The following is a 15,340-nucleotide window of genomic DNA, read 5'->3' as shown; positions in this document are numbered from 1 at the left end:
ATCTCGTTCAGGGGACCCAGAAATATGAACAGAATCACTAAAGCTTCAATGTGCATCCCTGCAGGAGACACTGGACAATGCCAGACCAAGCCAAGTACTCTGAAGCTGCCTGCCAGCTAGTGAAGGCACGGCAGTTTCATGCGGCCCACCAATCCAAATGGCAGGTCAATCCTGTAAAAATCAGGATGGCCATCAGTCGAGGGGAAGAGACTGATGCATGGCCAGGAGATGGGGATGTGTGGCTTGATAATGATGACTTTGAGGAGGCTGAGTCCGATTATGCACGCCACCCTCCCCTCCAACCCCCCCAACAGGTTCCCGGAGACCTTGCAAGCTCGGCCAGTAACCATGTGGTTTCAGACCAGCTACGAGGATCCCTGTCGACCTTCCACAATGGGGAAATTGCTGAGAATGGAGAGGGTCTGAGCACTCGGGCGAGGGGCCAAGTAGTTGACTGGGCTGGCAGACAGATACCGCCAGTGTTCGGGCGAGTATTTAGCTGCATGGCTACTCTGGCTATGGGATGAGGGGGCCCCCCACATTCGCCTCTCTCACCTAGAGGCCAGAACTCTGGGCAGTCTGTTCGCGCAGCAGACAGTTAACAACTCCCTGTGGGTGCCACCTGAAAGGGATCGATGAGGGTCCAATTTGTAGTGACTAATGTGCGGGCCAGGTTCCCCTACTTTTAGAGTGTGATCTGAAGTGCTGACCACAGTGGCATGCAGTCAGCGAAGGGACAAGGGTCAGTAGGGAATGGGCCCTTATTACTAGTCCATACAGTGTAACTCCCAGATGCAATGTTCCCAAGGAGGACAGGGTAACCTCTGCCTTTGTGAGACACTTAGTTACCACTGTCCATCCCGGCCTCAGAAGCATGGTCTTGTTCGATGGGACCGGCAACCAACAAACCATCCGGGAAGCCACTGCCCATCTGGAAGGGCTAAAATATTTGGTACAGGAAGCACCCATCCAGGGGAACCCCACAGTTTTACAGTGTGGAAACAAGACACAGTAATGCTAAGAATGGTGACCCCTTGTCCCACAGGGACATGTACTATGCCCTAACACGTATCAGCATAGACTGTGCCGGCATACATGCCATCTTTACCTCCACCATGTTTGTGATGTGGCAGGAGTACAGCAGGAAGAAGTTGCTGAAGCCCGCCCTGCTAACTCACCACCCCCCCCAACTAAGTAGCAATCACAGAACATTCAATATGATCAGTTATTCAGGAACATTGTGAATCAACTACACTTGAAAAATAGATGAACATCCTTAATACTACAAAGGGAGGGGATGGGGGAGATTCCAAGCAGTCACTAGGCTTTTCAGGTGCATTCTACGCTAAGAATGCGCCTGAAGAAGCAGAAGCGGCCCTTTAAATTGCCGTTCAGGTGGCAGCGTTTAAAGCTCAACGCTGGCCACCTGAAGGACACAGCTGCATAGGATGCGGCTCTGAGCCCAGTCCGGCTCCTGCCCAGTGTCAGCTGTGATCAGCAGCCTGACCCTTTAACATCTGCTTTCAGCCAGCTGCATTCAGGTGGCTGGGGGAGCCACTGAGCTGAGCTGATTATCCCTCTCGGAGGAGGGATACCTAGCTCGCCTCAAGAGCGCCTCCTGCACATTCAGGTGGCCTCAAAACAGCTGCATATTGCCTGAACAAGCGGCTTTACGTGCGGGGCAATTGGCCACCCGAAAATGCCTACTGGGAGACAATGCAAATTCCATAAGGACAGCATTGGAGTTCACTGGGTACCTTGGGCTGGGAGAGCAGCATTCACAGTTATGTCACTGAAAGCAGTGAATAGAAGAATTTCTATCAATGCTTATCATTTGGAGGACTGAGCTGTAAAGGAAAGGTTGAAGAAACTCAAACTTTTGAGATGAGATGACCGAGAAGTTCTCCTACAGATTAAACAGACTGCACACCATGCAAGTAATTTTGAAATCTTTTAGATATTGAGATTAGTAAAAGTTAATTCTGCATCCAAAATGAGTTATTGGTATCCTACCTCATTGCCTGCTCTTTCCAATGTGGTCTTGAAAAGTTTTTCTATTCAAGTATCTGTTCGAAGAGCTTTTGAAAATTATTATGTAAAGCACTCTTGCAGAAATTGTATCCATGTTACAGTAGTTCGTTGTGTGTCTTGTTTTTTTTTTAATGTTATCTTTGATTCTTTTGCCCATAATAAATCTGTGGCTTCAGATTTCAGACACCGTTGCTGTAAAATTTTCCCTTCTATGAATCTGACAATCTTAAACAAAGCTCCTGTCATCTTTCTCTGCCCTAAGGCAAGTAGCTGCGGCTTCTGAATATCCACATAACTATAAGCTTCAAACCAATCTTTTCCACTCTCTTTCCAAAGCACTTACTTCTTCCTAAATAAAGGTGCCCAGAATAGACCAAACTAATTCAGTTGAATTTCCAGCTTAAATGTCCTACTTTTGAACCATGCAGATCGATGACTTCATAAAGATTCCTGAGTAATTCATCAACAGCCTTCTTGGAGTGTACTGCTGTCATCAGGCTTCATTATACATCCTCCCAACTGTCTATTTTAGCATTCACTTTAAAATGATACCACTTACATTTAAATCATTACATTTGAAGTGAATGCAGGTTGTTTGGTTTTTGAACACTGACCTGTGACTCCGGAAGGTAAAGGAAGCTGAATCTTCACTGGTTTCAGAAAGTCATATGTTGAATTTTGTGACAGGCAAACCAGAGGACTTACTAGAGAGTCCTGATCATCTGTGAGTTCATGTAACTCTTCCACAGCAATGGGCAACACCTATGTTTAAATTCAAAGCGTCCGTTACCCAAAACAAAAATGGAACAAAGTACAATTATATATTAAAAAAAATCTTTATTGGATGAAGCTGAATTAGGCATAATTTTATTTCCAGTGTTTCAATTTAATTTTTTAAAATTTAGACATTCAGCATTGGTAACAGGCCCTTCTAAACCCAGGCTGTCCAAATACACTAATTCACCTACAAATCTTGTAGCTTTTTAGAGGGTGGGAGGAAATTGGTGCACCCAGAAGAAACCCCACAGGCACAGGGACAATGTACAAATTCCTTACAGGCTGCGACAAACTCGAACCCAGGTCACTGGCATTGTAATAGCATTGAGTTAACTGTTACGCTCGCTCTGCCATCCTAAATTAAATGCATTGTACAAACCTGCATTTTTACACTGCGAGATTCATTCACTGCTCCAGGTGGGAAGATCACCTTGATGTTGGAATTCACAGAAGAGAACAGTCGGGTTCCTTCAGCTGGGACAGTGCACTTGTTCTCTTTCAATCGTGAAATGACAATGAACCAGGAGAAATGGAGCACACTGCAACAGGCCGTATATTGCGACTATAGAGGAAAAATTGTTTGACAAAAGAGCACATTGTAAAAAGTAGCTGGAAACCTGTGGTAATCAAATATTCTATCAAATGTAAATGCACAATCTGTTTCTATACTGGAATATTACTTGCCCTTGTAAGATCTTCCACAAAAGAAATGTTCAAAATTAAAAATAATAGGTGTGCAGAGATTTCTTCCTGATCTCAGTCACATAGCCACACAGCATAGAAAGAGCCCATCAGCCCTCAGTTCTCATGCACTAATCATTTCCCAGCATTCAATCCATAGCCCATTGCGCCTTTTCAATTCAAATATTTGTGCAAATACTTCCTAAATGTTGAGTGCTGGTGCTTTCTTGAATAAATTTACCAATAAGATCATTTATTTTCTAATTTATATGGAAATTAGGGGAAAACGACAAGATTCTTTATAACTAGAGTAGGAGTGGAAGTTTCCTCTTTCTTTCAGCACTATTACCAAAAGTAATATTGGAGCAGAATGGAAAATTATTGCTGCTTTGCTTGTATTGGAAAACTGAGTTAATTCCACATATAGTAAGTAAATATCCATCATGCACTTTGTCTTGGCACTAGGGAACTCCTGTTGTAACTATGGGAACTCCATCACCATGACTACTCTTGAAGAATCCTGTGGCATCAACAAAATGATAGAATCAAAAGTAAATAGATCACTAGCATCACCTGACAGGAAACAACATATTGAACACCCTGAAAGATAATATTATAAGAAACCAGATAAAGCAAGGTTCCCCAAGTAAGACCATGTCCAAGCAGGGGAAGAATATATTTCATTTGTGAGTTGCTTCTAAATGATAGCCAAGTATATAATGAGAATAACAAGACTTCCCAAAGCAAACTAACTGATTTTAATTGCACTTTAGAATGGTGGTTAGGACTTTATTCCCTGGAGTGCAGATGCATGAGGGTAGATTTGATAGAGGTATTTAAAACTATGAAGGGGATAGAGAGTGAATGTAGATAAACTTTTTCCACTGAGGGTAGGCGAGATACAAACCAGAGAATATGGGTTAAGAGTAAAAGAGGAAATATTTAGGGGCAACGTGAGGGGAACTTCTTCACAGAGAGTGATAAGACCAATTTCCAGGTGAGGTGGTGAATACATGCTCAATTTTAAAATTTAAGAAGAATTTGGACAGGTACATGGATGGGAGAAGTATGGATGGATATGGACTGGGAGCAGGTCAGTGGGATAGGCAAAAAAAAATGTTTTGGCACAGACTAGAAGGGCCAAATGGGCCTATTTCTGTGCTGTGGTGTTCTGTGGTTCTATAGTTCTTTATCAGTGGGCCACAGTGGACTTCCATGTAGGCCTTTAAAAATGTTAAATAAAATGCTTTAAATTCGACAAAGATGTGTTTCTTACAGAGCTGCCCTTGACTTGAAAATATTGCTCAGTCATTGCCATTAGTGGGCCATGGAGCATTAGGCCGGAAGCCACGTGTGCCTTAGACTGAAAAAAGTTGAAAACCATTACTTAACAGCAAAGTGCAAATAAAGCTTACACCACATTGACCCAAAATAGATCAAAATACAAAGTTTCTAAAAATTAAATTCAGTTCAATTATTAATCTACATGCAGCAAAAAAAATCTGTACAAGTCAGATTTCACATTTATTGTCAGAGTACATGACATCACTTATAACCCTGAAGTCTTTTCATGTGGGCCAGGCTGAATTACCACTTATTGGTAGTGCAAAAAATAAACTGTACACATGTAAACAAATAAAGAAATATAAATAACTGACCAATACAAAGAGGAAAAAAAACCAATAAAGTACAAAAGTAAGAGTCCTTAAATGAGTCCCTGATTGAGAAGTCTGATGGTGGAGGGCTAGCAGTTGTTCTCGAGTCTTGTGGCACCCATACCTCTTTCCTGATGGTAGCAGCGAGAACAGAGCATGTACTGGGTGGTGTGGATGATGGTTGATGCTCTCCGATGGGAGCGTTCCCCATGGATGTTCTCAATGGTGGGGAGGGCTTTACGCGTGATGTTCTGGGCTGCGTCCACTATCTTTTGCAGGGCTTTTTGCTCAGGGGTACTGGTGTCTCCATGTCAGACTGCGATGCGGCCTGTCAGCACATTTTCCACATCTGCAATTTGCCAGGGTTTCTGATGTCATACCAAACCAAGTAGAAGCATTGATGTGCTTTCTTCACGATGCCATTAAGTGTGTTGGGTCCAGGCAAGATCTCAGAAATAGTGACTCCCAAGAACTTACATTTGCTCACCTTCTCCACCTCTGATCCCCAATGATCACTGGATTGTACACATCTGGTTTTCCCTTCCTGAAGTCAACAATCAGCTCCTTGGTTTCAGTGACAGTGAGTGCAAGGTTGTTGTTGGTGACCATCCGGTCAAGTTTTCAATCTCCCTCCTGCATGCTGACTCATCGCCCCTTTTTATACAACCCACTACCGTGGTATCATCAGTGAATTTGGAGATGGTGTTATTGTTGTACCGAGCCACAGTCATAGGTGTAAAGCGAGAACAGCAAGGGACTAAGAAGGCAACCCTGTGGTGCTCCGGTACTAATGGAGACATTCTTACCAATTCTCACTGATTGGGGTCTGTAGGTGAAAACAAAATCAAGGATCCAATTACAGAATGGGGTGTTGAATGCCAGTAGGCTGATCAGTTTTGAGGGGATGATGGTGTTAAATGCCAAACTGTAGTCGATAAAAAGATTTAGAGTCCCTTCCAACTTTAAATGTGGATATGGTCTGCTTCATTAATGAAATAATGAATGTGCAACTTATTGATACAATGTGCATATATGATCAAAATACTTGGAATCAGGCTTCTGAAAGGATCCATCATAAAATGTACTGACAAACTGCTTTTATGTTTTTCTCATATTTACATCTCCATGATTCACTATGCTACAGTAAAAACTCTCAATTATCTGGTATTTATGAATCCGGAATTCTCATGCAACCAGCAAAAAATTCAAAGAATATTATGCTTTTCCATAATTTTTCAAAATATCAATTTGAATTTGGCACACCAAGTTCCAATGCGGTTTTGTTCACATGCTATTAGCCACAGCACAGCACAGCAGCTTGTCTCAGTCCTTCGTTCATGTTTACAAATGGTTTTCAGTTCCAATAGTGTTTCATAAACTGTACTATATTTCTCCTAGTTATACACTCTCTCAGAAAAGAATTATCTCATCAAAGGTATGAAAAAGAAATGTATTGTTCCAATATTGAAACAAGAAATGGAAACATATAATAGACTGGTAAATGATGAAAATTGTAATATTCTTCCAAAAGAAATAGATAGTTTTGTGGTGAACTTCACTCCATTACTGAATCAGTATCCATAGATGTGGGCCCCCCCGCAGGATCGGGAGTTTCCGGTGGCTGGAAGGTGCAAAGGAGGCACGCGACTTCCAGGGTTCGGTGATGGTGATAGTGCGCCAACTGAAATTATTTAAACTTCTGCGTAGGTTCCAATAAACAATTCTGTTGGTTCAGCTCACAGATGATTTCAGTTATGTTTTATTCACTGCACCGCTCGCTACAATTTATGAAATTAACCTACTATGAACAAAGCTGGAGAGTTTTTCCTGAACTCAGAGAATGGCAAAAGTGCTGAAAAGCATCAGACTGTTCTTTTGACATTTTCAGTGATTTTAGTAGTAGTCTCTCTCAAGCTAGGCTATGCATAAATGTCTATGCAGAGCCAACATAAGACAGTTTTGAAAGGGAACTCAAAAGGTAAATTTAATTAAAGATGCTATGCAAATAAGAGAAAGCATTATTAGGTTCTTTACGTTGTACATGAGGGCAATGCAAATGAAGGCCGATTAGCAGCAACATTCGCTGAAGATCTGGCATGTCATATAATGGTGAACACAGTCACTAATTTGATTTACTTCTGCTTTACTTTTCATTCATGAAGTATGACTGAGTTTCACCATTAATACGATTTAGCCTTAATATACATTTTGTAGTACAAAACATCGTTTTATCACAGGGTAATGAGGTAACATATAGTTCAGTCATTTATTTTAAAGCATATTCATTGACTATTAGTGTGTGATGTACAGTAATATTTTTCGAGCAATTCTTATACGATTTGTACTCTCTATTCCCATGCATGATGGATAGCTGAGAGTATACTACAGTAGGTTAATAGATCAGCTTTGCCTTTTAAAAATATATTTGCCATGAAAGCAACAAAGATAACATTGTATTTCTGAACTCTGCAGAACTAATTTCACCATTTTTCTCCAAAGCAGCACATATGGCAACAAGCAATGTCTATCAAAACAGAACACAGGCACAACCCATTTTTTTTTGCTCTTTTGTTTACTCAGCATTTGCCTGGCAGTCAGGTAATTAACCCAGGCAAAGATAAAGGTACATATGCCCAGTATGTGGACAAATCAAGCCCTCTGCAAGACATGCTTCAAACTTCAACCCAACCCCCCAACAATCCTGAGCATCTCCACTGACAATAAAATCAATCTCAGTGTTGCGTTAACCAAGTCTATAGCAAGTACATAAATAGCAATTCTATGGCCCACCTGATGAACAGACTGTGAAGCAAATCGAGGAAAGATGATTACAAAACTTGTGTTTGCACTTTAAATTTTACAGGGAAGCCTGCTACATACACAAACTCCGATTTGCTCCATGATTCCTAAAAGAAAGGAGAGCCAGTCTCCTTGTTTCAGACAGTTGCTGCTTGAGGACAATGTTGCCTCCTTGTGGAGAATGCCTTTCCACAGCATTGCCACGAGAAGCAGAAGAGTGCAAAGCTAACAACTCGTACTGTCAAGGCAGAGCAGCCTACTGGATTGCCACCCACCCATCATCCTCAACACTTATTTCCTCCACCATCGGTGCAGTGTTGACAAAATGAAGCCCAAAAGCACCTTTCAACCTGCAATCTCCATCACCGGGAAACACAAGGCAGGACTGCCACCAAAACTGTTCAAGAGGACAGTTCAGCACTCCTTCTCATGGGAAAGGGCAATCAGTGGTGGCTACACCCTGTTCATCAACATGAAAAAGCCTATAATCTCCACACTTTATTTTTAACTAGTTCTATAATTATAAACAAATGACTTAGTTGACAATTGTCTCCCAGATGATCTCCAAAAAGATTTTAGAAATTAAAGTAACCAATGAGGTGAATGACACCAAAGAGTACATTTTTGTAATATTTGGTACTTGAAGGACAAGTTAGTCAAACAATCTTTTCATTTTACATATACTTTTGCAATTGTGAGCATGGCTAATTATCTCAGTGAGGAAAGTACCTTAGAGTCCTTGGTCTCCAGATTTGTCCATTTCCCATTGAATGTTCGCATCACAACTTCCCTTTGGTGGTCAGACCGATGAGGAATATATGGCATCCAAATAAACACTTCCTGTAGCAGAGTATACAGTTTTAGAATAGCCCTTCAGCCCATTAGAGTCATACTGATCTTTTTGTCCATCTGCACTAATCCTATTTTTGCCCACATTAGGGCTCTATCCTTCTATGCCTTACATCAAGTCTTGAGCAACAACTTGCCTTTAAGATTACGTACAATCTATGTGATCCTGGATTTACAATTTATCATTAAAACCTAAAACTCTACCAACTATTCTCACAATAACGGAATAAAGGGTTACAGGGGTAAATTTTTACATGATAGAGGAATTAGGGGATATGGGAAGAAGGCAGGCAGGTGGAGTTAGTTCATAAATTAGATCAGCCATAATCGTATTGAATGGCGGAGCAGGCTCGATGGGCCATTTTTGGCCTACTCCTGTTCCTACTTCCTATGTTCCTATGACAGGAGATTGGGGTTGAAGAGGATAGTAAATCAACCATCATGGAATGGTGTCAGACCCGATGGGTCAAATCTTATGATCAAAAGTAGACTCAAAAGTCTAGTTTATATTGTCTGTCTCAGATCAGAAAAAAGGGTAAATTCCTCTCAATCTGTAAAACTTAGTTGTGCGCCATTCACTATTTCTAAATTCCAAGCCAAATTTACATATTTCAATTCGCATATGTCCCTCATCATAACAAATATCAGAGTCTAAATACAATTTATGCTGAATAACTACTAGGAGATGATTCACTCAGCATCAGAATCATGCTTAGTGAAGTGCACTAGCAAGTTTTACTACACATAATTCCACGAAGAATATCAACTAATTTTGATTGATCGTTTGTACCTTTTCAAACTGTATACCATGAGGCAATAGTTCCAAAACAGGACTCAGTAAGAAGTCATGATGCCTGAGTTTCACTTGCTGTGGGTCAGGGGGCATCACTTTGCAAGAGATCACGGCCGCCAAGGAAACTGCCTCAGGTGGAAAATGGATTTCAATCCCACACGGCAACACAATATTGCATCCTTCAGCAGTAATAGTGAAGCTGGAACATGACAAAACACAAACGTGTAATATCCACAGGTCATAAATTGGGAATGGCTGATATAATCAAACAATAACTGGCAGTACCTGTCTGCATTAGATCCAAGGTGTTGGATCGTGGTTTCTTTTGATTTCGCGTGGACTGTGTAAAATGAGAAAGCAAACATGACATTAAATGAAACATAATCAACTCATTGACCTTCACTTGCTTTGAATTATCTGAAGATCTCTTTCATGAGTCCCAGCAAATATGGATCGTATAAGAGCAACAAGATTGTGAAAGACATGCACAGAAATAATATGAAACAGTTGAAGCTGAAAATTACTATCTTCACCAGTGTGGTACTTAGTTTCATGCTGGTTTATATTGGGGAAACATCAATTGGTGGAAGTAATAAAGTAAAGGTATTTGACAACAATTTGGTCAATCCTTTAAACCTTAATACTGATTTTTTTCCCCGTTATCTTCAATTGCACTCTGTATTTTTCAACAGATATTTTTATTTAATTAAAATCTTCTATTGCCCACAATGCAAAAAAATACTCAACACATTTCTCAGAAATAGAATGCTGCTTTCCTTGAATTATGACAAAATTCTCTTTTGTGGATTTTCCTGGATGGAATAGTTTTTCTTTCCTAATTTCTTTATTGTATTGATGCGACTTCCTTGGACCCAATACCATGGTTACAATCATTTTTGGGAAAATTTTGAAGAAGCCTTTGTTCCTCATTCACTCTTTCAACATAAGAGTATTCACAAACAGAACAAGAGCACCCTCCACTGGCACATTCAATTCAATGCAGTTAAATCCCCCCTCCACTGGCACATTCAATTCAATGCAGTTAAATCCCCCCTCCACCGGCACATTCAATTCAATGCAGTTAAATCCCCCCTCCACTGGCACATTCAATTCAATACAGTTAAATCCCCCAGTATCCAGCACCTATCAGGATTGATAGATATCGGATAAGTGAATTGGCCTGTTGCTTGAGATTGCATGTTGTGTGGATTGGCGAACTGACCACTAGGGCTGCATATTTTTTACCCATTTATTTTGCACATTTTTTTGGGCAGTTGCTCGAGGCTGCCACTTGCTTGAATTCTGGATAACGGAGGGTTTTTTTAAAACTGTATATAAAACAAAGTGGAAAGTTAACAGGAATCTTTGACAGCCCCACAGGGTCAAACATGACTTGCTTCCATTTCAGTTCTCTGGGTTCAAAAGTCAACGTGGAATCTTAAGAATCTGCCACAGGTGGGCCAAGAGATGTTTGACTGGAAAGTATGGAAAGGTGTACAGTCTTTTTGCTGAGTTTCTAAGTGCTCCAAAGAAACTTGAAATTCTTGTGCCACTCTTCCATTTTGAGCAACCGCACAGAGATTCCCACACATTGGGGAAAATTTTAATTTTTTTTTTTTTTTTTTTTTTAACAGAGGCTTTAAGAACATCCTTGAAATATTCACATGTGGTAATCTATTCCCAAGACAGAACTTAGATTAGAACACCCAATTTGGAAATGAGTGCCAGACAACAGACGCTACACCAATAATGTTTTCATTGCATCTGAATATTGTACTGAAGTACAGGTATTGGGCAATAAATTCTCATTCATTCATTAAAATAAGTGAGCAATACGTCCCATACTTTGGTGCTGATTTTTACAATGTTTTATTCATCATTTTAATATACCAAATCATACCAAATGTAAAACATCAAGAAAACCCCTACATCCACCCCTTCCCTCTATATGTCATATTAAACAAAGAGAGAATGAAGAAAAAGAAAAAAAACATCCCATTGTCAGTGCATATAGTAAAATGTATGGAGACACAATAATACCACAGGATTAAAATCTTTAGAGATCAAATGGGTAGCCAGTAGCAATCATAACTCTATATTGGTGACAGTGAGGTACCTATATGCTCTAAATAAGGCTGCCAGATTTTTAGGACTGTGTTATAGCCCTTCCTGAGATTGTATGTGACTTTTTCAAGTGGGATGCAACTACCAATCTCTGAAGACCACCTATCCATGAGTTGATGGGGGTCAGACTTCCATGTTACTGCTATGTATTTCCTGGCCACACATAAAGCAATTTTTGTGAATTTAATTTGAAAATTAGTTGGTAATCTACCAAACATGGTCAAGTTCCCCAGAAGGCAAAGTGAGTCAATTGGGAAGGGGACTCCCATGATCTTAGTTAGAATATCACAGAGGTCATACCAGAAGGGCCTCACCTTCATGCAAAGCCAGGTAGAATGTAAAAAGGAACCAAACTCTATACCACAGCTAAAACACATCTCTGATAATTCAGGTTTATATTATGGTTATATGGTTATGATTATATTGGTGTAATTTCTGCGGGGTGAGGTACAGTTGATGGAGAAAATTATAATAGACCAATCTAGACCTACTTTGATAGTAGCCATCAAACTTCCATGACACAGATCTGACCAAAGTTGTTTGTCAATTGTTGTGTCCAGGTCTGACTCCCATCTCACCTTAGACTTATGTAAACCTGGCTTTGGGCTCTCACCCATTAATAAAAAATACATTCTAGAAATATATACATTTCCTTTATGGAGTAGTTTCTCCATTTCATTGAGTCCCACTAGAGTCATTTCAGGGCCCAAATTGGGCCTTAGGAAGGATAGCAACTGAAGGTAACAAAAAAGGTCTTATGGGACAAGTCATATTTCTTCTCAAGCTGTTCAAATGACATGATGAGTTCTTTTTCATAACAATCTTCCAGACATTGTATCACCTTATGAACTTTGGAGCTAATTGAGTCTAGTTCAGGCCACACTGCTGGCAAGTCAACTCTGAGAGAGGTCACTGACATTAGTCCAGGTAATTTAGATGATTTTGCAAAGAGCACATAATTGGCATGGATTGTATTCTGGGAGCCTTTGAACTGTATTTTTCTATAATCTCAACAGCAAACTATCTTTGCACAAGTGTAAAATAATATAAAGAGCAAGTCATTCCAAAGCTCCTTAAAAATCAATCAGAAATCAGAATCAGAAAATAATTTCTCAACCTTTTATTTGTTAAATATGCTAAAACTACAATCATAATGTGTAATGGGAAGCTTGGTTAACCATTAAAGAGCTGCGCAGTAAATATTTAATAGATGTGCTGTCATTTCTGTTCAATGTGAGAAGGGTCTTTTTTTGTAGACAATAGACAATAGGTGCTGGAGTAGGCTAATTGGCCCTTCGAGCCAGCACCGCCATTTATCGGATCATGGCTGATCTTTCCCTTTCAATAACCAATCCCAGCCTTATCCTCATAACCCTTAACTCCCCTGCCCACAAGAGCCTTATCAAACTCTCTCTTAAATCTATCCAACAAATCCACCCCCACTACCCTCTGTGGCAATGTATTCCACAGACCCACAACTCTCTGGGTAAAAAAAATTCCCATCATTTCTGTCTTAAATGGCCTTCCCTGTATTCTTAAACTATGCCCTCAAGTCTAGTCTCTCCCATCATTGGGAACATGTGCTCTGATTTCACCCTGTCAAGCCCTTTGATAATCCTAAATACCTCAATCATGTCTCCACTCATCCTTCTAAACTCCATCGCATATATAACCATAACCATATAACCATTTACGGAGCGGAAACAGGCCATGTTGGCCTTTCGAGTCTGCACCAGTTCAATGATTTTGTGCGCCCTCTTCAGGCATTGGTCGCGGTAGATCTTCATTCAATCACGATGGGCGAATTTTCTGCCACAAAATTTTTAGAAAGGTGAGGGAGGGAAGATAAAGTAAAAAGCAAATAAAACCAGAAAATACAGGAAACACTCAGCAGATCAGACAGCAACATTGAATGATACACATAGGAAACTGCAGCTGCTGGAACCTGAAACAATCTGATGGAGGAACTCAGCAGGTGAAGCAGCAACAATGGAAATGTTGATATTTTGAGCTGAAACTAATCCAGGTCTTTCTAACCTATCCACATATGACAATCCTGCCATCCCGGGAACTAACCTTGTAAATCTGCGCTGCACTCCCTCTGTAGCAAGTATGTCCTTTCTTAAGTTATCAGTAGTCTATTCTTTCTGGCCTTTATCAATCATTGCATGGAATATAGGAGTTGGGAGGTGATGTTGAGATTGTATAAGACGTTGGTGCGGCCTAATTTGGAGTTCTGTGTGCAGTTCTGGTCGCCTAATTATAGGAAGGATATAAACAGAGTGGAGAGAGTGCAGAGAAGGTTGACCAGAATGTTGCCTGGGTTTAAGCATCTGAAGTATGGGGAGAGATTGGACAGATTGGGTCTTTATTCTTTGGAGCGTAGAAGGTTGAGAGGGGATTTGATAGAAGTATTTAAGATTATGAAAGGGATAGACAGAATGGATGTGGATAGACTATTTCCGTTAAGAGGAGGAAAGATTAAAACAAGAGGACATGAGTTAAGAATTAAGGGGCAGAGGTTTAGAGGTAACATGAGGGGGAACTTCTTTACTCAGAGAGTGGTAGCTGTGTGGAATCATCTTCCGGGAGAAATAGTGGCGGCGGAGTCAATTGTATTATTTAAGAAAAGGTTGGACAGGTATATGGATGAGAAGAAGATGGAGGGTTATGGGCATTGTGCAGGGAGGTGGGACTAGAAAGGGGTGTTTGGTTCGGTGCGGACTAGAAGGGCCTAATGGCCTGTTTCCGTGCTGTAATTGTTATATATATGTTTTATATATATGTTATATATATATATGTTAAATGTGGGGACCAGAAATGGACGCAATACTCCAGGTGAGGTCTCACCAGGGCCCTGTACAACTGCAGGAGGGCTTCTCAACTCCTATACTCTAATCCCCTCTTTATGAAAGCCAACATACCATTCGCCTTCTTCACTGCTTGCTGAACTGCGTGCTAGTTTTCAATGACTGGTGAACAAGTACGACCAGATCCCTTTGCATTATCCCAATCCCTAGCTTAACTCCATTTAAATAATATTCTTCTCTTTTGTTTCTGCCTCCAAAATGGACAACCTCGCATTTACTGACATTAAACTTCATCTGCCATCTTTCCACCCACTCCCTTAAAACTATCCAAGTCTCCTTGCAATTTCCTGACATCCTCCTCACTCTTTACACACCCACCCCATTTAGTGCTTGCTTTGTTTTTGAGGAAATACTGCAGAACAAAATTTATAAATATCTCTGCATTAAAGTGGACTTTCTATGCAGTTACAATTAATGTTATCAGTAGTCTATTCTTTACAAACGTTCTACACAATGACAAGGTGGCACGGTTGGTGTAGCAATTAGCGCAACACCTTTACAACGCCAGCGATTGGGTCCGGGGTTCAAATCCCCCGCTGTCTGTAAGGAGTTTGTACATTCTCCCAATGTCTGTGTGGGATTTTCCCAGGGGCTCCGGTTTCCTCCCACCGTTCGAAACATAATGGGGGTGTAGGTTAATGGAGTGTAAATTGGACGGCACAGATTTGTGGGCCAAAATGGCCTGTTACCGTACTGTATGTCTTAAAAAAAAAGCCAGACTGGAATTCTATGGTTTTCAATTGCTTAAGATAAGGGGATAT

General features: G+C 40.6%; 2 protein-coding genes across 8 annotated transcripts in view; one reads left to right on the top strand and one right to left on the bottom strand.

Moving 5' to 3' along the window:
- LOC138742504 (large ribosomal subunit protein P2-like) overlaps nucleotides 1-15,340 on the top strand; it is a 479,457-nt gene that overhangs the window by 432,100 nt on the left and 32,017 nt on the right. The gene's annotated exons all lie outside the window — the stretch shown is intronic.
- The window catches only part of pidd1 (p53-induced death domain protein 1), an 80,252-nt gene that overhangs the window by 42,929 nt on the left and 21,983 nt on the right, over nucleotides 1-15,340 (bottom strand). For all 7 annotated transcript variants that reach the window (XM_069896935.1, XM_069896946.1, XM_069896955.1 and 4 more), the window contains 5 exons: nucleotides 9,871-9,925; nucleotides 9,583-9,784; nucleotides 8,673-8,783; nucleotides 3,188-3,370; nucleotides 2,646-2,793 (listed from right to left, as the gene is read on the bottom strand). In XM_069896935.1, coding sequence (XP_069753036.1) covers nucleotides 2,646-2,793; nucleotides 3,188-3,370; nucleotides 8,673-8,783; nucleotides 9,583-9,784; nucleotides 9,871-9,925 — 699 coding nt within the window. The remainder of the gene's footprint in view (nucleotides 1-2,645; nucleotides 2,794-3,187; nucleotides 3,371-8,672; nucleotides 8,784-9,582; nucleotides 9,785-9,870; nucleotides 9,926-15,340) is intronic.

Source organism: Narcine bancroftii, chromosome 1 (genome assembly GCF_036971445.1).
Source record: "Narcine bancroftii isolate sNarBan1 chromosome 1, sNarBan1.hap1, whole genome shotgun sequence".
In the NCBI taxonomy this organism is placed as follows: domain Eukaryota; kingdom Metazoa; phylum Chordata; class Chondrichthyes; order Torpediniformes; family Narcinidae; genus Narcine; species Narcine bancroftii.
This window is presented reverse-complemented; position numbering and strand designations above follow the sequence as displayed.